The sequence below is a fragment of the Crotalus tigris genome, unplaced genomic scaffold (assembly GCF_016545835.1).
Source record: "Crotalus tigris isolate CLP2741 ecotype Arizona unplaced genomic scaffold, ASM1654583v1 scf7180000024340.7048381, whole genome shotgun sequence".
Classification (NCBI taxonomy): domain Eukaryota; kingdom Metazoa; phylum Chordata; class Lepidosauria; order Squamata; family Viperidae; genus Crotalus; species Crotalus tigris.
The window spans coordinates 3,832,004-3,857,082 of NW_024100510.1; the positions used below are offsets into that span (position 1 = coordinate 3,832,004).

General features: G+C 37.5%; 1 protein-coding gene across 5 annotated transcripts in view; it reads right to left on the reverse strand.

Annotated features, from left to right (window-relative positions):
- The window catches only part of ITSN2 (intersectin 2), a 79,846-nt gene extending 56,160 nt beyond the window's left edge, over positions 1-23,686 (reverse strand). The window contains exons 1-5 of one of the 5 annotated variants that reach the window (XM_039326275.1): positions 22,990-23,686; positions 4,831-4,894; positions 2,881-2,973; positions 2,015-2,111; positions 1,509-1,572 (exon numbers count right to left, since the gene is read on the reverse strand). In XM_039326275.1, coding sequence (XP_039182209.1) covers positions 1,509-1,558 — 50 coding nt within the window. In that variant the 5' untranslated portion in view covers positions 1,559-1,572; positions 2,015-2,111; positions 2,881-2,973; positions 4,831-4,894; positions 22,990-23,686. Of the gene's footprint in view, positions 1-1,508; positions 1,573-2,014; positions 2,112-2,880; positions 2,974-4,830; positions 4,895-22,989 lie in introns of those variants that run through there. The other 4 variants (XM_039326272.1, XM_039326276.1, XM_039326273.1 and 1 more) reach the window with 4 other exon arrangements.
- Positions 23,687-25,079: the final 1,393 nt, after the last annotated feature.

Below are 25,079 nucleotides of genomic sequence, written 5' to 3' on the forward strand. Positions count from 1 at the left end.
GTTTAGTCCTCGACTTATGACCGGTTGAGTAGTCCTTGACTTACGACCGGTTGGGGGTTGCGGCATTAAAAAGGTTGAGAACCACTGCTCTAATCAGATTCTCAAATTATTTTCAGAAATGATACTAATGAAGATCCATTTTAAGAGTTCTGCCTTTTAATAGGACCATTTTACAGTAGAAAATTAGATTTAGATGTAAATGTGCCATTTTTAAGATAATGCCAGTCCATTGAGGATCTGTATATTGCATGGGGCAGAAGGAAAATTGAGAAAATATCTACAGACCCCTCACATTCTGGACATAAACTGTTTCAGTTCCTCCCCTTGTAACACTGCTACAGGGCATTGCATGCCAAAACAACCAGACACAGAGATAGTTTTTTCCCTCGTGTATCATTCTGCTGAACACCTAATTCCCATAGTACTGTCTTATGTCTTAGGATATTTACCCTTGTAATACGGCTTTTATTATTATTATTATTATTATTATTATTATTATTATTATTATTATTATTATTATTATTATCCTTCTCATCTTTTCTATTACCTTGTCTCATTGTCTCATTGTTATGATTATTATTACTTTGTTGTTTTGCATGTACACTGAGAGTTTATGCACTGGAGACAAATTTCTTGTGTGTCTAATGACATTTGGTCAAATAAATTATTCTCTTCTCTTCAAGGTGGTCCTTGAGTTATGACTATTCATTCTGTGACCTTGCAAAGTTACAGTAGTGCTGAAAAAATGATACTAATGTGGTCATATGATAAAAATTCAGGTGCTTGGCAGTTTGTTCAAACTTATAACCTCAGAAGCATTTAAACTTCCCTCACCTGCCTATTTTCACTCCCATCTTTGTCCTTTCGGCCACCCTGCACAACAGCATTGCTTGGCAGTAGCAGTGCAGGCTTTTGGCAAATGCTATGATTTTGGTTTCTGATAGTTAAGCCCTAGCTGGTCTTCCTTTTGATACTGTGCTAGTGCTCTGTTTCTTTTAAGACTAGTAGATGTTCTTGAGAGTATTGCTGCATTGTCTGCATAGAACAAAACAGATGTGTCTTCCAATGTGTATAGGAAGTGCAAGTTTGTGTTGAGGAAATGACCCATCATGGAATTGCTGTAAAAGTTGAGTAGGAATGGGGCCAACATGCAGCCTTTCGGTTAATAATGGCAGCAAGGATTGCCAGGATTGCCATTGCTAAATGCAGTCATGTGATGTTGTGATTTACAACTGCATTGCTCAGCAATTTAGTAAAGCAAGAGGCTGTATAGTTTTTAATGAGGAAAGGGAGTCAATTTTGGAGAGAGCATCAACGGTTTTGAAATAGAAATTCCCATATACAGAAACAATAGGGATCTATCAAAAAAATCATATAATTGCAAGCTCCTGGTCATAACATTATTCAATGAGTAAGGAGGCTCATCTCATGCCATCGTTGGAACAGCATCTTTCTATAGTAACCTTGGGATCTCTTAATATAATTAATTCACATAGTGAGATGCTCACCATATTTCAGCCAAAACCGGACTTGACAAACCTGACTGTAAAAAAAACATTCGTGCTTGATCACCTGTATGAAGAAAAGACAGAGGACAGAAAAGGATATAATAATGCCTTTCCAAACTCTCAGTTGGCAATTTTGTTCTAAAAGACAAACATTTTTAAAATAATTCTGTTAAGATTCTAATGCATTTAGTTATGGGATAGGATATAAAATCTGCCTGGACTGAACAATTACAATGTTATTACTGAAAAGGCAATTCATAACCTTAATTTTTTTCTCATCAGACTCTGTGTGTGTGTGTGTGTGTGTGTGTGTTTGTATGTGTGTGAGAGAGGGGAGGGGGAGGAGGAGAGGGAGGGAGGGAGAGAGAGAGAGAGAGAGACATACAAGGCAAAAAGGCTAAAATGGGAAGTATACTGGACTGGGTAGGAGCTCCAAAGCCTTTGAACAAAATAAACTTGAGCCTTTTAGAAAAGATGTCAGATTAGTTTGAAGAATCATACTCAACCAGAGGGACACCATGGATAAAAGGGATCATGACTGCTATTCAACGGCTTTTCTCTTCAGCATTTGTAGATGTCTGTTCCCTTATCCAGAGACAGAATCTGCATAAATTAGAAGGGACATATACACTTTCTCCCATTCCAGGAGAGTGTGTGAATGCTCTGATACTTGACTCTACTTCCTAACTTTATTCTCCTCTCTCTTTGAAAAATGATGGAAGAACTGAACTAACAGCAAAAAATGAAAATTGGAAACACCAAATCCATATGGGGCAAAACTCCCATAAACCAGAAGCAACTTAAGTTAAAGGCTTCTTTGAACCAGGTTTGGCTATTGGTGTCATCACAGATGTCCATGAGGTTTTCTTTGAAACACTATGGCAATGGTTTTCCACTGCCTCCTTCTCAGAGGCCTCTCCCTCTAATTTTCTAGCCCATCTACAGCCCTGGGATTTCCTAGTGGCTTCCCATCCAAATACTAATCAAATCTATCTTTAGCTTTTCTGAAATCAAGCAAAATTGGTGAGGTGGAGCTACCTGCTGTGATGTCTCCTGGAAGATCTACGATCTTGTATAAAATTAGGACAGCTAACAGTACCCCATAATTCCAAAAATATTGTTTATGTCATGTATTGTTGTCTAATAAACTGTGATAACAATCATTAGATAAACACAAACACGTGTTCATTACTTCCAAAAAGTTAAGCCAACTATAATTTTATATGTGGCTTATAGCATTACCAATTTTTGTGATATTGACAGTTACAATAATTTCTTTTTCAAGTAATATTTTTAACCAGATAGCAATTCAATGAACTAAATCTTCAAATCATATACCATAAAACCATCCACTGCAAAAGATCACACTAACCTGTAATATAATTCCCAACTGGCTTAAGGCTGTTAAACTGTTTATCATATTTCTTTCTTTCTTCAGAAGTGATGGCCCACATATTTGGGCCTCCTGAAAAACAAAAAGTAATACTTTTTAAAGATTATGTTCAATTGGGGAAAATAACTTTTGTTTCCCTAATAATAATATTAAACCTAAAACATTTATGACCCATCTTGCTTCTATCAATTTGACAGGAATGATGTTATTTCTTGGGAATCATCCATTCTTCCTTCACATTTTTCACTTTATCATGTTGTTATTATTTTTAGTATTTCAGACTGCTTTTTCACACATTTTTACAAAGTCCCTCTTAGGAAATCAAGACTGCTCAAATTCCAGATTTTTAGAAAGCAGAGATGTTTGTTTCTCCCACGCCCTTCATCCCTTACACTCAACAAATCACTACTGCTGTTCTGCTAAATGGCAGCCTAATTTGCATAGAATCCAATTATAATGCAATATTAAAACACCAATTTATTTATTATATTCAGATTCAGAACTATACGACTATTATAGATTTTAGAAATGGAAGGACAGGAGAAATGGGCTAAAACCAATGTTTCTTTAGACATCCACATTTTTCTGAAAAATTTAGAATATTTAGGACTGGAGCATACAACTTCCTAAAACATTATTTGAAATATTTTAATTCATTGTTATAAAATATAACCCCATTTTACAAATTGTAAGAATGCAACTTTATATTATTAACATTTCTTAACATTAGAGGAAGCTGTATCTAAAGCTGGCTGACATGGGTTTCCTGACTGAAGCAGAAAAAAAGTGGAGTTGCAGCAAAAATCGCCAGAAAAGAAGGTGAGGCCTTCTCTGGACCTCTGTTCCTCTATTCCCTGGATTGCAACCTGCTTAGCATCGATATGGAGAACTCACTGTTTGCCAGCTTAAAACCGATCAAAAATTCTTCCCTTGTTGGGTCTCTCTTTTGAGGGCATGGAGTGTATTTAATGCACATGGCCTCTGGGGAAGCCATGTTGGGGATGACAGGAGGACTACACCCACACAACTGGTGAATGTCTGTCAGTGTATGGGTGGTATTAGTGCAGTCAGGAACAGCTAGGAAAGAAGGCTAAGTCCCACTTGGCTTCCTGCAGGGAAATGATACCTGAAGTGGGAGCTTGGCTGCCCCTTTAGAGGATGTTTAGAGTTTGCCTGGTGGGAGGGAAGGTTCCTGAGTTTTTCCTGTTTTGATGGGGTGCTGAGAGGTTTGTACGTATATACGAAAACATTACTCTCTTAATGTATTGTTTATTATTTACAGTTTTTTCTTTTCTCTTATTTAAATCGTGTGACCAAATATTTTTACACTTCAGTAGAGACCTTTCTCTTGACCAGAAATTGTATATGAAATGTCTAATAGCTATTAACATTAGAATATGTTAGCCACATGATATCTTCAATCTGCTGATTAACTTCAATTGATTGGCTATCCACTTGTATTCTATTGCTTATACTGTCTATTTATTTATACTATATATTTATAAATATACAGTATATTTACTGCATTCTTGTAAATGTATATTTGTATCACCTTTATTGTTTCTTGAAATAATATTAAACAAATAAAAATATGTATTTTGCAATGCCTGTATGTTTTTCATGAACATATCTGCATATTTGATCCTTCATACTTACTGAATTATCAGCATAGATATAGAGAGATATAGATATATAGATAGGTATGCGCACAAGGGTACTATTATGAATGATTAATTTTTAAATATAAAAACCAAGAGCAAAGTGGTACATTTTGATGTGTAAATAACAAAATGATCAAAAGAACAATGCTTTTAAATGAAAAACCCAATACTAACCAGCCAACTTATCAGTACATAATATTCTTAAAAAGTATTACGTAGCAGAGTGGAAGAGCCTTGGAAAAATAAATATGTTAAAGAAACTATTTACCATTTATGGTTGTAGGAAGCTGAGCCAACATAGTCTTGAACATAACTTGTTAGTTCTTAGCCATCTACAAAAAAATCATTGAATAAAATATTATTAATAATCCAGAAGTACCAAATGGGCAAGGAAAACCCATCTCCAGTTTCTACATTAGAAGTCTTTATTGAGAGTAGCCAAAAAAGGATTGGCAGAAAGCTTACAAAGTATAACATGCAGCTGGAAACAATACTTTTTAAAATTAAAAGTGATACCAATTGTTGAGCAAGTTTAAATTGATTAATAAAGATGAACAGAACAATCCAGACTAAGATAGATTCTCAAGCTAACTAGGTATATGCCCTTTCTCTTCTTGAAAACCTCTAGTAATGGAGCACCCACAACTTCTGAAAGCAAACTCTTCCACTGATTAATTGTTCCCACTGTTAGGAAATTTTTCCTTAGTTCTAGGTTGCTTCTCTCCTTGATTAGTTTCCATCATTTCTTGTCCGGCCCTCTGGTGCTCTGGAAAATAAGCTGACCCCCTTTACTTTGTGGCAGCCCCTCAAATACTGGAATACTGCTACCATGTCACCCTTAGTCCTTCTTTTCTCTAGACTAGTCAAATCGTTCTTCATACGTTTTAATCTTCAGGCCTTTAATCATCTTAGTTGATCTTCTCTGTACTTTTTCCAAAGTCTCAACATCTTTTTTTTTAGTGTTTTGACCAAAACTGGATGCAGTATTCCAGGTGTGGTCTTACTAAGGTTTTATAAAGTGATATTAATACTTCATGTGATTTTGATTTGATGTCTCTGTTTATACAACCAAGGATTGTATTAACTTTTTTGGCTGCTGCTGCACACTGCTACCTTATATTTAAGTGATCGTCAACTAGGACTCCAAGGTCTCTCTCACAGTGACTGTTTTTGAGCCAGGTTTCCCCTAATCTGTACTTATATCTTTGGTTTTTCTTGCCTAAATGTAAAACTTTGCTTTTCTCAACATTAAAATTCATTTTACTGGATAGGGCCCATTGTTCAACTCTCTCAAGATCCCTTTGGATCCTGAGCTTGACTTCTGTGGTGTTGGCTATTCCTGCCAGCTTAGTGTTATCTGCAAATTTGATGAGTTCCCCTTCTATTCCCTCATCTAAGTCATTGATGAAGACATCGAAGAGTACTGGGCCTAAGATGGAACCTTGTAGTACCCCACTGCTTACTTTCTCCATGTAGACGTAGTACCATTAAGGACTATTCATTGAGTATGGTGTGTCAGCCAGTTACAAATCCTTCTGGTAATGTTGTCTATCCCACTTTTTTCCAGTTTACCAAGAAGTAGGCTGTGGTCTACTTTGTCTAATGCCTTACTGAAGTCTAAGTATACTATGTCCACAGCATTTTGCTGGTCTACTAATTTAGTCACTTTGTCAAAGAATGAAATAAGATTGGTTTGGCATGATCTGTTTTTAACAAACCTCTGCTGGCTTCTAATTATAACTTTGTATCTAGATCAGTGGTTCTCAACCTTTCTAATGCCGCGACCCCATAATACAGTTCCCCATGTTGTGGTGACCCCCAACCACTTATACATCACCAGGTGCCAGGGGCGTGGCCAAAGAAAAGGGAAAAAAAATGGCAGACAGCCTGGTTTGGCGACCCCCGTGAAATGGTCGTTCGACCCCAAATGGGGTCCCGACCCACAGGTTGAGAACCACTGATCTAGATGTTCACAGATCTGTTTTTTTTATTATCTTTTCCAGTATCTTCCCAGGATTGATGTTAGGTTGATTGGTCATTATTATATATTTTTTTAGCCACTTGCCATTGCTTTTTCTAGCACCTTTTAAAATTTATCAATCTAGCATTCATAGATCTGGCACTAGCTGTTGGTCTCTCAACCAAATATTTTCTTTGCTTAATTTTTTTGAGATCTGTCATGGTTATTAGATTTTGCCACTTGCTGTGGCTTGGGCTAAGAAAAGGATACTCTTAGATGAGAATCAATATATCTCCGTACCAAAAACTGTAAAATCTCAACTAAAGAATCTCAAAGGAATGAAAAGGATATGGAAAAAAGAAATTAAATATAATAAAGAAAAAGAAAGAATACAGGTAATTCTCAACTTATTATTGTAATTGAGCCTTGATCTATAGTCATAAGTTGTTGTGGTCACTATATGTGTCACCAGGAGACCAGACCCAATTTTACAACATGTTTTGGGTGCTCATTAAGCAATTGCAGCAGTCTTTAAGAAACAATGTGGTTGTTGAGCTTCCGGTTTGCCATGCGGCTGCCATGGACGCTAAGAAGATGACTCTCATCTTCCCCGTCCAGTTTCGCATTGCTGGGAGACCCTGAAAAGGGTCGAAAGTTGCGCTGTAGAGGTGACCAGCTAGGAGGGGCTCTCACTGGATCGCGGGAGAGTGGTAGCTTTCCTGCTGGAGCCGGCGATCCCTCCAAACCTGCGGACAAAAGACCAGCCATAGAAATATGGCTTGTCACTAGGCTGCAGACAGCCAAAGCCATACTCACTATCTGGCAACTTCAAAGCAGTGTGGAAAGGACTGGGTGAGATCTACCTCTCTTATATCCTAATTGTTTTTTTTTTTGTACCTATTCAAGCTGCTAAAGTACTTTCCCCCCTGTGGAGAGGGAAGGGGGATTTCAGCCCTCCCTCCAGAAACATTGACGATTGACTACCCAGGGGAGCTTACAACGTTGAAAAAATACTGGGATCCTAATTGGAACTCTATTTCTTTAAAAATGATGGATTACAAGATTTGTAATTTTTTATTCTTTATTTTTCTCTGATTTTTATTTGCTATTTTTACTGAAGATATAAGTTTTTTCTTTTAAAATAGAAGAAAAAAACTGAAAAAATCAAAACAACTCTGGTGTTACAGCTGGTGGCTAAACTTGAGATCAACCTGTTACTACCTAAAAGAGACTTGTTGACTGCTTAGAAAATAGATAAGACATAAGCAACCTTGAAACATCAGCTGCAAGAAACTCAGTTCTGCTCTTCACTTAGTGGACTTTTTGACTATAAGCTTTCAATTTAATATACTACAATGGAAGAAGAATAGGAATGGACTTTTCCTGCAGAGGAAGAACAGGAACAAACTCTTTGCATGATAAAAGCGATTGTCCAAACTTTACTTACAATTGGTGATGAAATAAGAAAAGGCAGGAAAAAACAAGAAAGCAGCCTGGATATGCAAACTCAGATTATGACTTCAACTAAAGAATCATCTATACAGAATTCTACAGAGAAAGTGGAACAATCAAATGCTATGATAGAAGATTCAACCACTCAACCAATACAGATAATGGAAGATACAGAAAAGAAATTGATAATAGAGAAAAAGGAAAGGACTTTTTTTATGAACCAGAAGGAAACTGAAGATCAAAAAGAAAAACAGATGAAAGAGAAGATAAACACTTTGGGACAACGTCGAGATGGAAAAACAAGGAGACGACCTATTAGATTAGCTGGTCCTCTTTAAAAAAGGCAATTGGATGGTCTTTTCAGTATCAAACAATAGCCACAACAACACAAGGAGATCTGCTTGATGATTTAAAAGCAAAGACATGAAAGATGATTTGGCAAAGAAAGAAAGCTAGAATAAGACTGAAAAGGACTGGGGTTCTGATTTATACATGAGATTTAAAATAGAATACACCCAAATAGATAAAACATATATTCTGAATAAAAGATATTGTAACGATTTAAGATAAAGAAAACTTTGGTTATGTAGAATCAAGAAGTATAAATAGTAAAATAAGAATATTATATTGTTTTATTAATTCGTTAAGGCAGATGGTAAGAATCTATATATAAGGTGTGTATCTTAAACATTAGATTGTGTGAGGAATTGTGATAAAGGAATTGTGGTTAATTAAAAAACTGGAAAAATAAATATTAAGCGTTAAATTTAAATATTAAGGGAAAACTAAAACGGGGAAAAGCTTATTAGGTCACTGTTGGCTAAAAGATTGAATGTTTAAAAACAATTAAGATTTGAATTCAAGATATTGTTATGAGTCGAGACAAAAAAATTTTTGGTTAAGTAAAAGTTAGAAGTAAAATACTAATAATTAAATCTGTATATTGGTTTGTGGTATAAATACTAATAGGTTAAAAAAATATTAGTCTCAAATATGTGATAGGAGACATAAAGAGGGGAAAAAAAGGAGGAAATACTAAGTGTGAAAATATAAGAAATTTTGGCTACTAAATTTGAGATTCTAAGATACTGGAGAATTACTAAATAAGAATATTGCTTCGTATTATTACTTGGTTGATGCAGAAGGTGAGAATCATGTATAGATCAGAGGTTATCTGAAACTTTAGACTGTGTAGGAACCGTGATAGAAATTGGGGTCATTTAAAATTTGGAAATGAAAAAGATTAAACGTTAAATTTAAAATATTAATGGAAAATTAAAATTAAGAAAAAATTATTAGGCCATTGACTGTCTAAAAGATGAAATGTTAAATTAATTAAGATAGGTATAAACTGAAGATTATTGATGAATGCTAGAAAGTTATTTTCTGTTTGAGTGATAGAATAAGAATTATGTTGGTTTGAATATGAGACAGTATATATTAAGGGGGAAAGAGAGGGAATTAGTTGTCGTAATACTTTGAGATTTGTATTGATGATATTTAAATGTAATGGAATTATTGTACTCAGCTGCCACATTGCTTTTCAAATATGCAAATGTAATATAAAAATTTACATTAAAAATTTTTTAATGTAAAAAAATTTTAAAAAAAAGAAACAATGTGGTTGTTGAGCAAATCCATTTTACTTAATGGGTGCTTTTTATCAAAAACTGGAAATAAACATATTGACAAAAATAAAATGAACAAAAATCATGGTGATGTGACCGTGGGACGTGGAAAACAGCCATCAAGGTGAGCCAATTGTCAAGGGCCCAAAATGTGATCATGTAACTGTGTGAGGATGGTACAACCACTGTGATTTTGAAATTGCATTGTAAGCAACTTTTGGATGTCCATTGTAACTCTGAACTGTTGCTAAGTAACTGTTTATAAATTGAAGACTACCTGCGGAGATCAAATAACTTTAGTTGTTTACTAAGTTAAATAACTTTAGTTAATTACTTGGATTGCAATTCCCAGAAAGATTTTACATCAGATTCAGGGAATGCATACAGTTGCTATGTGGCTAGGAAAGGCCAAAAATTGGAGTAGTAATCAATAAAAACTGTGTTTTCCCCCTTATTATTCCAATACATCGGCAATTCCAGCCTGTGCAACAGTTGTAATGCTAAATCAGCCTTCCAGGGAGACAGTTCCATCAGCAAAGTTAAAGAGTTCGGCAGCATAAATGTGAAACTACTGGCATATCTCAAAATGGTGAGGGTACCTGCCCCCCCTTTCCCCCCAAAATCTGTATACCTGTAAAATAGTGAAGTGTAAAGCTTCAAGTTAAATGTAAGGATTTTTTTACATTCTGGATGTAAAAGTGACAGACATATACTTTATTTAATGCATCCTTTACAATCCTAAACAAGTTAAAATATCCATCTGCTAGAAGAAAGAACAAAACTATTGAATCTGTCTATGTTGTTGATATCCAGGTGTGATAAACATGCTTATGAGGAGATACATAGTAGATCAGGCATGTGCTAATTTGGATAAAAGCTGATTTCTCAGAAAATAAGTCAATCAAGCTGTGGTCATTTAAGTTCTGAATAATTATTCTTCTTTTTCTATTTTCCACCCACGGACATCATTGGGCTGAGATAATCAAAACAAGAGCACCCTAGAACAATTTCTAAAGACCAACAATTTATCAGTGATCAACTTTTTCTGGGCAAGTTTCTTAACCAAATAAAAATTATTATCCCGGCTTCTGGTTCTGGGTTCCAGCGCTGCGGTCGTGCGGAGAGGCTTCTCTCTTTGCCGGCCAAGTTTCCCCCGCCGGTAGACCCTTGATTGGGTTGAAAGTTGCCCTAGAGGGGCAACCACCGTTGAGGAGGCTGCCTGTTTGACTGCAGAGGGGCAACGGCATCCTCTGCTGTCCAAGCAAGCTTCTTTGGGCCAACAGAGTAAAGATCGGTCAGTAAAATGGCCAATCACATAGCTGCACCAGCCGTAAGCCACAAGAACATCTAAGCGAAATAGAACCATCATGGAAGATTCGGTGAGACCTTTCCCTGCCTCTCCCTTTCCTATTTATTCCTGTGAAAAGCTTTGGAATTATTTCCCTATCTTTTTAAAGCGGCTTTGTTGATGGGGGAAGGAAAGCCTTGGAACAAAAGAAAAATTAATTTTAACTTTTTCAATGGTTGATTTTATTTTTATATGCTAGCAATTTGGAGGAATTTTTTTACTTTATTTTCTACTATTTTTATAACTAAAGAAGGAAAAAAGGAAAAGAGGGAAGAAATTATTTTTATTGGGGGTCTGGAAAGACTGAACAACTGGTTAATCTTCTGGGGACATCTTGTGATGAAATTATTTATTGCAATTGTTATTCCTCTTTTTTGGACTCTGAGTCTGATCTTCAAATTATCTCAAAAGTGAAAGATAAAGGGTTGGAAGCGGATATTGACTGATTGTTATTAAATACAGCCTCCACCAAAAGAATAATGGTTTTATATACTACTGAAATGGAGGAACTCTGTCCAGATTTCAATTACAAATATACATTGGACAAAATTCTTGAAAATACTGAACAAATAATTGCCTATACAAGAGATTATTTTTCAATGACAAATTAAAGCGCAAGGTGTAAGTGAGCACATTGTAAGCCAAGAAACAGCAGAAGGGGTATATACTCAAGAGACCCGTCTTCAACCTTATTCATAATTTATTGAGATGGAGGAATTAAACTTAAAACAGGACTACCAACCTACACAGAAAAACTTTTGATGCTAATGAACAAATGACTCTTAGCACGGAAACTAAGGATGTTACCCCAGAAGGGCAGGCTGATCTCCAGACTCCAACTGATTACCTGACAGATAAAAAACCAATAGGAGGAGGGCAAAATAATATTAAAGAAGACTCTACATTATTTTATAGACAATCTATTGAGACTTTGGATGATTCAAAAATGACTGTAATTAAATTAGATGCAACTTCTAAAAAGATGAAGATGGATGTTCAACCACGAGCTATTGAGAATCGCTACAACTTTTTCACTAGCCTATCAAAATGGACAATGGGAGATTCTCCCGATTTATGCGTTACGGCAAGAAATGGAGGGAGTTTTATTTGTGGACTTAGAGGCCTTACTATGGAAACCTGTTTGGAACAGAAAGAAAGGTAGAATAAGATATAAATATGGAATTTAAGATTACATTTATGGGTTGCAACGGCTTTATAGAGATGTGGATTGATTTGGATTTGGATTTTTAAAAGGTGTTTTTAGGATAAGATTTAGAATTTAATATTGAAATATTGTAAGAATATATCTTTTGCAATACTAGATCTTCCTTCTTTTCTCTTTCTTCCTTTTGGTCTTTTTTTGTTTCTATTATTTTTTTTCTATTTTTCCTATGCTTTTTTAATTATTAGATATGACAGTTAATTTGTGGAGCTATAATGATAAAAAGATTGTAATGATGGAAGAGATGAAATTAATAAATGAAGAATTACTGAATAAGAAATAGAATACAATTGAGAAATGTAAGAATGTAATTATGGAAATAATATGCTTAAACAAGAGAAATTATGTACACCTGAATTGTAAATAATATTTTTGTTTAAGGCTGTTAGATATGGTATTTGGAAATTAATAAACCTAAAAAAAGGGTTTGATTTACATTGATGAAAGGTTGTTGATAATTTCTATTGATTAATTGAATTCTTATTTAAGGAATGTATTAATGAATTAATCTTACCTAGAAATGTATTAGTTTGACTATACTATTCTAATTGTTAGAGAGGGAAATTTTAAGGAGCATTATTTGAGCTATATATGTAAGATGTTATTGTACCTAACTGATTACCCTATCTCCACGTTGTTTCTTAAGTTTTCTGGTGTAAAAAGGGAAAAATCAATATAATTGTTTGGAAAAAAAAATGTATTATCCCATGGTGTAAGAGCTCTCTGTCCACCCCTCAAATATTGCAAGAAAATCTCAGAGAAAAAAATAAGCCTAAAGAAGTCAGAACTGTTTGCAGAAGCTTTGGTGGTTTCAGCAAGCCAAAATTTCCATAAAGAGAAATGTTCCTGCTTTTTCCAGATAGTGGTTTTATACTCTAGTGCCGTGATGGCAAACCTATAGCACGCATGCCACAGGTAGCACGCAGAGCCCTCTCTGGGGGCATGTGTGCCATCGCCCCAGTCCTAGGCCTTCAGCTGGGTTTTATAAAACCTTTTTGCTTTAGGCCTCTGCCGCCATGTGCAAAAAAAAAAAAAAAAGGTTCAATCAATCAATCAGTTTCAACTTCTTGCGGGAAAAAAAAATCTCACAAAGTTGAAATTGATTGAACTTTTTAGTCCCACCCAGTCTGCTGTTATCACCGTAGCCACGCTTACCCAATGGGCCACGCCCACCCAGCACCTGACCATACATAAGTGGGTTTTGGGTTGCAGTTTGGGCACTCGGTCTCTAAAAGGTTTGCCATCACTGCTCTAGTGTCTGAATAGTGTCATGAACTTCCCTGTAATAGATTTGTTTATGCCATGCCTTCATGGTGTTGCCTTTGTGTCATCATCATCAGCACTTAGCTATTAAAATGATCCAATTTTAAAGTTCTATTTTAAACTACTTTTTCCAAATACAGTGCTTTTGCAGTAGAGAGTGTCCAGACTAGTCAGATGTGTGTTTATCCAATTAAGCAGAGAAGAAAACCTGGAGCATGATCTGGGAGGGCTCTGGCTCCGCATATATGCCCAAAGTTGGCTCATTGTCAGAGCTCACTTCTGTTCTGCGTGGATAAACCAACAAAGTTAGCATTTTCTACAATGGCTGCTGTAAAGAACAAATAATACACTAAAATACATATGGAACAGAAAAAAAAATAAGAGTCAAAAATAAAACCTAGATTACAAAGAGTCAAAAATAAAACCTAGATTACAAGAATTATGCAAAACTAAGTAAATTCACCTTTTTCATTAAAAAAAGAAAAGAAAATTTAGTTTTGATTGTGAAAGGTTTTTATTGCAAAACGTTGTAAGGTGTTTTTTTTATTTCTCGTTCAACCTTAACCCTAATGAAGTAATGAAATAATTACTTCAGACTGAGACACATGAGAAAAAATGCAATAAGAATGAAAGGTAGGAGAAAAAAAAAGAATTGAGACAAATAGAAAGGAAAAATAGAACCTACTGAAAAAAAGGATTGGAAGATTCCATTGAAGCAAAATATTTAAAGTTCCAGTGCAGTGAGTTATTTTTCACAAGTAGTGGAAAACTGGTAAAGTTTAAACAGTTTGACTTTGTATTAAATATATACTTGAATATATTAGTTACTGAGCCCCCTTAACTTTCTTGTGCCTTTATTATTTTGAGTTGTACTGGCACTGTTTTGCTATAGTTTTCCTTCTTTCTCCACATTGGGAGGGAGAATTTGGGCCTTAGGCCTTTGCAATGTGAGGTCCTGCAGGGCTTGGGTCTCTCTTTTCTCCTCTTTAACATTTACATAAAACAGTATGGGGTGTGGTATCATCAGTACACTAATGATACCAATTATACATCCCCACCCCTGGTAGGGTAGGTGAAGCTATTAGGAGGCTGTGAAGGTCCAGATCATGAGAAACTGACTTTGACTCAACCCTGGCAAGGCAGAATGGCTTTGGGTTTGGGGCTTCCAGGGTCTGGTGATTTGCCATGTCTGAGTCTGGATGGGGTGGTATTCCTTAGACAGAGCTGGCGCACAAGTTTGGAGTCTACCTAGATTTACATTTATTCCTCTATGAAGAGGTGACAGCCATGGCGGCGGGGGGGGGGACTTTGCACTGATCCATCTTGTGAACCAATTGTGTCCTTTTCTGGACTGGGAGACCTTGCTCAGAGTCACTCATGCATGGGTTACTTCCCATTTGGAATACTGCAATGCGTTTTACAGCAAGCTATTCTTGAAGACTACCTGGAAATTATAATTGGTCCAGCATGAATTGGTGCTTGCAGCATTGGGCACCCCTAGTTGGCCTACATTATATTCCTGTTGTGCAAGCTGCACTAGCTCCCAGTTTTCTCTCAGGTAGAATTCAAGTTGCTAATTATCACTTTTAAAACCCTACGTGGACGGAACCAGGTTACTTGGGAGGATTGCCTCTCCCTATAATGGGCTGTGGGAAACATGAGGAAGAGTTGCAACCAAGCCAACTATCAGGCTTACAAGACTCATGTCAACCCTTCAAGATAAACCAGACTTGGAAACCAAAGTCATGAATACTAAAACTGCTTTTATTACAGGGTTACATTAACAGAATCTTGCAAGTATGAAAGTGCCTCCCACCTCCCTGCCTTTAATTTGAGAAAATATCTCGGACTTAACCCTTCCTATTTACAACAAAACTAGGAAGGGTTAAGTCTGAGATATTTTCTCAAATTACTGCTTCGGACTCGGATTCCTCTTATTTGACTGTTGTCTTGGTTCAGCTCTTTCTCCTATTCCTCAAGTTATTCTCACGGCCCATTACACTCCCAGGAGGTATCTGCCTACCTCACTAAATGGATAAGATATCTTATTTTTTTCCCCAGCATATTTAATGCAAAACCAGCATTTCCTGAATCAAGTTCTTCCTGAAAATAGTGTCCACTATTAGATTGAAAAGACCTGTCTCTGTCAGCAAGAGGACTAGTGTCACAAATGTTCACCATTTACCCTGTTAGAGTCATTCAAAACTTTCTAGATTTAAACATAAATTAGTTCATTTACTGAGAAGTTCAAATGGTACTTCATTTAAATAATGTTTCTTTAAAGAAAGAAGGAAGATGCTTGAACAATGTTGATTTAGTCATTGGGTGACAATAATCTCAGCTGGGTGGAGTCAGACGTTTCCTGCTCTGCTTGTGTTTGTAAGACAATACACTTCATGTCTGGTTTCCTGTGACCAGCCCAGTCTTTCTCCCTACTATATCTAGAACTTACAATGGATATAGAAAGCCTACATACCCTGTTAAAATGCCAGGTTTTTGAGATGTAAAAAGTAATCAGACCAAGATAAATCATTTCAGGTTTTTTTTCACCTTTTTATGGTTTGTCGCATAGTCAGCTAGATGTTTAGACTGGATTTGGCATTTTTATCCACCTATTGAGTCCTTCCCAAGGACCCGGGATAGGCAGATTGGATGTTTGATGGTGTTACAGGTGTCACAGAATGTAAGCTATTCCAAGGAAAGCTACCTTTTGCAATTGACTGATGGTGAATTTGTCAATGCCAATGGTATTCAAGTGGTGATCCAGTTGTTTTGGGATTCCACCGAAGACACCTATTGTTAGTACTACCTTTGCTTTCTTTTCCTACAGTCATCCTATTTCTTTTTGCAGGTCTTTGTATTTTGTTTTATTCTCCAGTTCCTTCTCGTCTATTCTTCTGTTTCCAGGTACTGCCATGTCCACTATCCAGGCTTCTTTTTCATAGACAATAGTTAACTCTGGCGTATTAAGCAGCAGATATCTGTTTGAATTCTATACTCCCAAAGTACTTTAGGTTCTTATTATTATTATTGAAGTCAGCCAAATATTCAGACTGGATTTGGAATTTTTGTCCAACTATTAATTGCTTTCCCACTTTTACGATTTTTACAAATAACTCAAGGCAGCAAACATATCTACCACACCTTCCTCCTATTTCCCACACAACCACCCTGTGAGGTAGGTTGGGCTGAGAAAGAGAGTGACTGGCCCAAAGCCACCCAACTGGCCTTCATGGCTAAGATGGGGACTTGCACTTATGATCTTCTGCTTTCTAGTCTTGTGCCTTAACCACTGGACCAAACTGGCTCTCTTACTATAGCATATATAGTATGTGTTTAATATTTAATGTAACATAAGCTACTCAATACAACTGAAAAACAAACTGAAATTGAAAAACAACTGAAATCTTTGGGGGGAGGAATAATAAAAAAGTACAATATTGAAAGGTGAAATTGTGAAAGGTGAAATTCCTCTTCATCTTTAGCATTTTAGCACAGGCCTGAAGGATTTGTGTCAGAATTGAGTGATCTTTGGAACTGTTCATCTTTCCCTCCTTCCCCCCTTGACTAAAGCCCCAGTTCCAGCTGAAGAAAAGTAGCCCAAAACAAATAGGCAGGGTCTAGGAAGAGTGCCTTTTCTGTTGCTGCTCCTGCATTGTGAAATATCTTGCCCCTGCCTGTATTAATAACTGCTAACCTCATCATCTTGGAATTCTCCATCTTTTGAAATTTTACAATGTTGTTTTATGTATATATTTTAAAATTTTCCTCTTATTGTTTTTAATGATTAATTTTATTGATTAAATTAAACATTGGCCAGAGTCCCTCTCTGAAAGAGATGGGAGATTAAGAAGTGTGAAAAACGAACAGACAAACAGCCACCACCATCCTCACTTTGGTGATGCACAGTGTTGTTTTTGAACCAAATATATATTTTTGGAATTACAGCCAAAAATTCAATCTTGGTTTCATCAGACCATAACATTTCCCACATGCTTTGTCAGACCTTATGTAGGTTTTTCCAAAATGTAGCTGGGCTTGGACGTTTTTCTTTGTACAAAAATGTTTCCATCTTGCCACCCTGAAGAATATGGAAGATTGTTGTCACGTGTAGTACACATCATGTACTTGCCAGAAATTCCTGCAGCTCCTTTAATATTGCTGTGGGCCTGTTGGACTTGTTTTCTTCTAGTTCTTTCATCAATTTTGAAGGGACATCCACTTCTTGGTAGTGTCACTGGTGTGCCATATTTTCTCTACTTGTTGATGACTGTCTTCACTATGTTCCATAGTATATCCAATGCCTTGGAAATTTTTTTGTACCCTTCTCCAGATTGATAATTTCCAACAATGAGATAGATACCTTTGATGGTTTGTAAACTCTTTGCAGACCCTGGCCTTTGCTGTAAAAGGCAACTGAGTAAATCCAACTAGGACAGCTGAACCTGATCAGTCATTTTAATTGATGGCAGCTGTGAAATGACTGTTTAATATCAGTTTGAATGTGATTGGTTAATGTTGAACAGTCGCATCCTACTTATAAGAGGATATAATCACTTATATAGCCACATTCTAGTTTCTTACTGATATTCCTCCTCCCCCCAAATTTCAGTTAGTTTTTTAATTGAATTGTACAGTTTATATGCTATATTACAGGTGCAAAAAATCTGAAGCGATTTATCTTGGTATGATTTTTTTTTTACATCTGAAAAACCTGGCATTTTCATAGGTACCAATAAAGAAGAATACAGTATTTGTAGCTCAGGGTTGAAATGAGGAGTCCTTAGTGCTCTCTGAGCTTGGTTGTTTTCTTGCAGGTATTTCATTACCCAAATTAGATAACGTCATCAGCACTGAATGATGTTAACTACCGATAGTAATGAATGTAACGAAACATTTGCAACAAAGCAACCAAACTCAGAAAGCATCAAGGACCCCTTCATTTTAATAGGGTGTGTAGACTTTTTATATCCACTGTTTGTCCAAATCCTATATACATACAAGGGAATCTCTTCCCTACAATTCAACTTTGTTATTAAGAAGGAATTCACTCCCTCCTTAATAACAAAAGTGTAGACTGAACAACCGGTACCAGATACTTAAGTGATTCTTAAGTTTTTGGTACTGGTTGTTCAGTCTAAACCAGGGCTTTTCAACCTTTTCACCCATTGTACCACTTTTAGGATATGGCAATATCCGAGTACCACCAGTTGCCTAGCAAGGTGTCAAAAACTTGATGACCCCCCCCCCCAAAAGGAAAAAAGTGATAAAGTACAGGCAGTCCTCGACTTACAACAGTTCGTTTAATGATTGTTCAAAGTTACAAGGGAACTGAAAAAAGTGCCCCCCAAGCCACAGCCAAGCAAGACACCTGCCTGCCTGCCTACCCAGCGGCACTCTTCCTCCTGTTCGAGGTTTTCATTGTTGTGAGCATTTCTGTTGGGGATTGGCAGCGGAGGTGGGGTGGGGGGGTGTTTGGTTTTTATTCTACCCATCTGCTGGGTGGTTGCAGCAGGTTTTGGTCACTTCACATGACCCTGGGACACTGTGATCATCATAAATATGAATCAGTTGCCAAGCATCCAAATGTAAATCACAAGACCCTGGAGATGCTGCAACATTCCAGCTGATCGGTGCTTCTGGTCTCAGCAGAAGTGCCAGGATCAGCGCTGAGCTTCAGCTGGAGCTTGGCGCTGATCCTGGTGCTTCCACTGAGCCCTGACAGCCCTGAAGAAGCGCCAATCAGCTGGAAAGCGGCACTGATCCTGGTGCTTCTGCTGAGCCCTGACAGCTCTGCAGCTCCAGCCGTCTCTCGCTCAGGCTTGTGCGGTGCTGCCACCGGTTCAGCTCACTCCCCTCCCCTGCTACCACTTTTCTAGGATGGTCGCGTATCACCTGCCAGGTGCCAATGTACCACAGGTGGTACCCGTACCACTGGTTGAAAAGCCCTGGTCTAAACTACCTTCTTGGACGTTACCTGACTCCCATAAAAATATTTTTTGTTGAAATCATTCTTTGTCACTGAGAGGCCAGCAATGGATTAAGACTTTGCCATGCTGACGAATCCTTGAGTTTCTCTGTGAGTTGATTTGGAAAAATATTCTTAAGAATTAAGGTTATTGAAAAAGCATATAGAGTTCTCGTTTATTTTAAAAGCTACTGACCACTTATGAGCTTTTCTCTGTATATGGCTTTATCAGCTGAAGGTAGTGATGCTTGTGTCCTAGATGTTCATATTTATCTAAAGTTTAAAATGATTATCATGACAAACAAGCTGGGTTGCAAAAAGAGCCAATTATTCTCCATATACATAATCTATAAGCTTTGAATTCCTGTATATCCAGGAAAGAAATTTTCCCAGACCCACAAGTAGCTCTGAAAGATACAATAAATGCACAGCAACTAGTTCAACCTGTTCTACCTGGCAGGGTTGACAGTCCAGACGCCCAATGCCACCTTTCCTGCTTGATCTGCTTCTAAATCTTTCAGTATACTTTCAACACATCTATCTTCAAAGGCAAAAAAAAAAAAAAAAAAAAAAAATCACCTCTGCATCGTTTAAACATCTGGCCAGAAGTGCTATAGAGCAGATATTTACAGTACTCTTGCCAATCCTCAAATCCATCAGAAAACTGCATCAACATGAACTTCGTTATCTTCATTGTTAATCTCTATCCTACAACTATTGTCTCTATCCTTAGTCATTGCAAGTTATGTTGGAGGGAAGTCAGATTTCCCTCCAACATAATAGGTGACAAAGCCTTAATAGATTTTACACATTTTGAGGCTGTCCTTAGTATAAAAGGAAAATGCTACCTTTCATCAAATATCTATAGGTAGAGGAAAGAGGTTTTTTTAAGATGACATTCAAATTATATAGACCAGGGTTTCTCGGCAGCTTTAAGATATGTGGACTTCAACTCCCAGAATTCCTCACAATTCAAAGCTGTCAAGAGTGAGAAACACTGGTATATATAAAGAATACACTCACATCAATAATATCTGATTATAATAAAATGAATTAAGGACTCTCTCACAATAAATTTGGGTCATTTAAAACCATCCACCTACGTTTCTAAAAATATCTGCTCTATAAGCAATAAAATTATGTTTAGTTTGACACTTAATTTAAACAATGAAGACACTTTTCTTACACTGCATGCCTAATATGGGATAAGTTAAAACTAATTTGGGGTGAATAATATACAAAGGCATAATTAAGCTTCATTGAGCTCCATTTCATTTTTTTGCACAAATAAAATGTTTGGAACAAGTGACAAACTTCAACATCCTATATATGTGACAATTCTGATTGCACCATAGCATTTGAAATGGGAAGAATCTACTTTCTATTTGGCTGCCTCATGGCACAATTTGTGTAGAATGTTTTCATACATATAGAGATGGGTTCAGTTGCTATTCTTCACCCTTAGTGTGCTTGGATATCTTGGCAATAACACAGGCATTTTTTTTTACTATAGTTCTACTTTATAATGTATCTGTAACAATGAGTTTATTAGTAGCTTGGCAGTGATAGAATGTGAACTTACAGATGAACCTCCCACACTTCCTAGGGCATGCTAGATGATCACTTTTTGGAAAATCCTACTATTCTAGAGATTAGAATACTAATCTCAAGAAGTTAATAACTAAATTAATAACTAAAATATATTATATATTTAGTTTTTCAGAAAGTTCTCATGCAAAAGTATTTTATATAAATAACATAATTTTATTTTTATATAAAAATTCACAAATAGCACATAATGAGGTTCACAATATTCCTAGTAATTCAAAAAAGAGGTTAAGCCTAACAAGTAAGCCTCTCAGAACACAGCAGAACTGGTTCCTGAGCAAACATTAACCTGATTAGTATGTACTCTAAATAGCTTCTTTCAATGTCATGTATGTTTCCTAAGACGTCCTTTAAATAGTTTTACTCTTCAAAAACATTTTTAATCCAACTGCACTTCTTAGAATACAAGAAATAAGATATTGAAAAAATATGACAATGTTAAAATAAAAATGATTGCAATATTTTCATTTCACCTCAATATGTTTAAAAAGTTTGTTTCAAGTCATTCTCATTATTTTTAAGTATGCTTTCATTCTGAATATTGCTAGGATATGGGAAAAGTGTGTGCTCTGTATTGATTACTTTAAACAAGAGAGAGAGAAAATGGATTTCATTCATCTTATTCTTTTTCACCACACCCTCAATTTTTGCCAAATAGTCATGATTAATGTTAGTTACTCCAAAGAAGGAACTTCTTTATTTTTAATAACAGAATATAGGCCAAATTGACAGTAGTACAAATACTATTGCTAATCTTGAATATAAAACTTCTTTGCTCCATTATATCCTAGTAATTAAGAGTTAAAAGTCTTGCTGTCTATAGTACACACATATATTTATACACTGGCATATTAACTCTTATTCCTCAGTTATCCATATGAATATACACAGTGTTCTTTGGTTAGCTATACAAATGCATTCACCTATTTAATATCATTATCCAAGTTATACTACTACTATGAAAAGCATGGTTTCTATAGAAACATAGATAAGTATTTAAAGTACATGCATTTGTGCATGGATATAATTTATACATGGGTAATTTCATAAAGAAATCATTTTTACAGATTTTAAGAATAAAAGCAATACATGCAAGTTACAAGAACACTGCAAAAAACACATTAAGTGATAGATATCCAGAAGCTTTAAAACAAGCAAACGTAAGAAAAGCCTTGCTATTTAACAAGGAATTGTTACAAATAAGCTAGAGTTCTACCTTTATTTTTCTTTTAAAGCCCTGGCCACTTTAACTGTTTGTATCCCCAAGTCATTTTGATTGGCAAGGCAACACACAAAGCTTGTACTGTATTTATTTTGCCTTTCACCTTCTGCAAGCTACCCAGCTAGAGAATTAACACAAAACGAAGTCATTAGCAAAAAGTGTGCACGTGCAAGCCGAAGCCCTTTGGACCAAAAGCAGCCGGAGGCTCCGAGGACTAACAGCAGGAGTACCGGGATGCCTTTGGCTCCTAGCTTGACAGATGCAGCGGAAGGGGCCGACTGGTTGCGCTTAATGGCGACTCCCAATGGCCTGGCGCTCTCGCACTCCCGAGTCCCGGGAACAAGTCCCGCCCCAGACTCTTTACAGTGGGCTCGCAAAGCACCGCCGCAGCTGGTAAGGCTCTCTGCCCTTGCCCAGGGCTCCGAACGCTTCCCCAAATCCTCTCTCAGCCCGCCGGCCACCCCTCCCTCTCTGATGCGTCTTGCCTGAACCCGCAACCTCAACCAGCGTGCCCGCCGCAGCGCTTCAGAGCCCAACCCGCCTTCTCCCCGATGTTTCCACCGCACTTCCCACAAACGCAACGAGCAAAGCGCCCGCCTATCTCCTCCTCCCCGTCCCCCCTCCCATGCAAAGGGGTTCAAGGCAGCATTCCCCGATAACTCCCGACCTCGGTCGTCTGCCCGACTCCTGGTCGTCCTGGCGCAGCCATTGGGCAGATTTTGGCGATAGGCCTGGAGCAAAAGCACCTGCGCCTACCTGTTGCGCCGCTTGTCAGCACCTTCCTCTTCCGAGAGAGCTGGTGGACTGCCTCCTTCCTCTGGCTTGCACTTGCACTTCCTCCTCCTCCTCCTCCTCCTCCTCCTCCTGGGGCTGTGCTGCTGCGGCTGTTACCACCGTTGCGTCAAAACCGGAACATGGCGTCACGGCCGGCTGCTATATACATAAGCGGGAACAAGCGGGAGTAGATTTTCCTGCCCGCCAGGGCTCGGCACCCGCGCGCAGTTTCGGAGAGCCAGCAGATCACCAGTGGAATGCCTTTTCCCGAATTTTCTTGAATCGATTGCTGAAAGGATAATATGCCTTGCAATGCAGTCGGCTGGTTTTTTTTTTGTTGTTGTTATCGGTTTAGTTTGCCATAAGTGGGCAAAAATGGCCGAAAGCGCACGTTCTCTGTGTGCGCCAAAACAGCGTGAGGTACCACTGTTCTCCTTTCTGTGGGTGGCAAACGGAGGTTTAGCCCCTCTGCTGGCCAATCACGATTATGTAGCGAAACTCTCCCGTCGTTCAGCTCAGCTGGAAGCCCAGTAGAGACTGACCCGTTTAATCTTTCGAGCACTGGCTCGAAAGAAATGAAGAGGCGATGGTGTTTTTTTGTTCCCTGCTATACTTTCCCAACACTGAGTTGTTAGTGCCCGTGGATTTTGCTTCGCAACCTCGAGTGCTCCTTAATTGCCACGGAAGAACTGAAGAAAATTTATCCCTCTGCACTATAGCAGTGATGGCGAACCTTTTAGAGACTGAGTGCCCAAACTGCAACCCAAAATCTATTTATGTATTGTTGGGTGCCAGGTGGGCGTGGCCCATTGGGTGGGTGTGGCTGCGGTGATAATGGCAGACTGGGTGAGACTAAAAGGTTCAATCAATTCCAACTTTGCGAGATTTCCCCCCCCCCCCCAAGAAGTTGAAATTGATTGATTTAACCCTTTTTTTAAAATGCACATGGCGCAGGCCTAAAGCGAAAAGGTTTTATAAAACCCAGCTGAAGGCCTAGGACTGGGGCGACAGTGCGCCCACAGAGAGGGCTCTGCATGCCACCTGTGGCACACATGCCATAGGTTCGCCACCACGGCACTATAGTCTCCCTGCCTATCATTGCCAACTTGACATTTAAATTTAGTGGGGAAAATGTTTCCAACAAAGCTTTTCCTTTCCTTGGGATTGCTTTTGGATTTCCAAGATTAAATTTCAGAAATTTGGAGGAGAGAGGCAAAAATATGTTTAGCTCTCTAGAGTGTAGAAAACAGTAAGTTTAAAAAGTAGAATTGCTGCAATGATGAAAACATTGTTAAGGGGAAAGCTGTGTTAATCTACAACTTATCTTATGCCATTGAATAAAGTTGTTAGAAAAGATGCTAGATTCCCTTTTTCCCCCAATGGTCCAAATGTCAGAAGGAAGAGCAAGTTCAGCATGCAAAATTTGAGCATTATTTAACAGAGTTGCATCCTTGTCTGATTTATCATGATCAAATAAACAGACTGTTTGATCAGTTAAGTGCCACACATCCTACAGCACAGCCATTTGTCAACAAGCCCCTCCCTCATACAAGTATGTGTTAAATAGCAACAAAAATAGTCAAAAAACAAAGCCAAAATGAAGAGCAATAATCTCATAACCACTTCTTTCAAAACACTGAATGCCTCTATTTGACAAGGCCTCTAGACCTAATGACTGCACATACCTTAAGATATTAGCTAAGGCAAGCAAAACCTGAGCAAGAATGCAGTACTGATACAGTGACTTGAAAATCAACAGATTCTGCATTACAATCTGAAGAATGTTTAAGAGGAAACTGGAGGAAGGGCTGCAAAGATACCAAGTCTGATAAGATTATCATACAACATCCAAGGTATTTGCAGAACTCACTAGTTAACCCACCTTAGCCTACTGTAGCCTACTGTAATAGGCTACATTGTGTGAATGCAGTTTATATAGTTAATGTTCCAAATTCTGCAAATGCAGAAAACTGATTAGCTGAATATCCTTAACATGTCATGTGAACACAAGCATTCATTATTTAGTGATTGAGCTATACTCTCATAAGGTGAAGTCATCTTTGAGTCAAGTT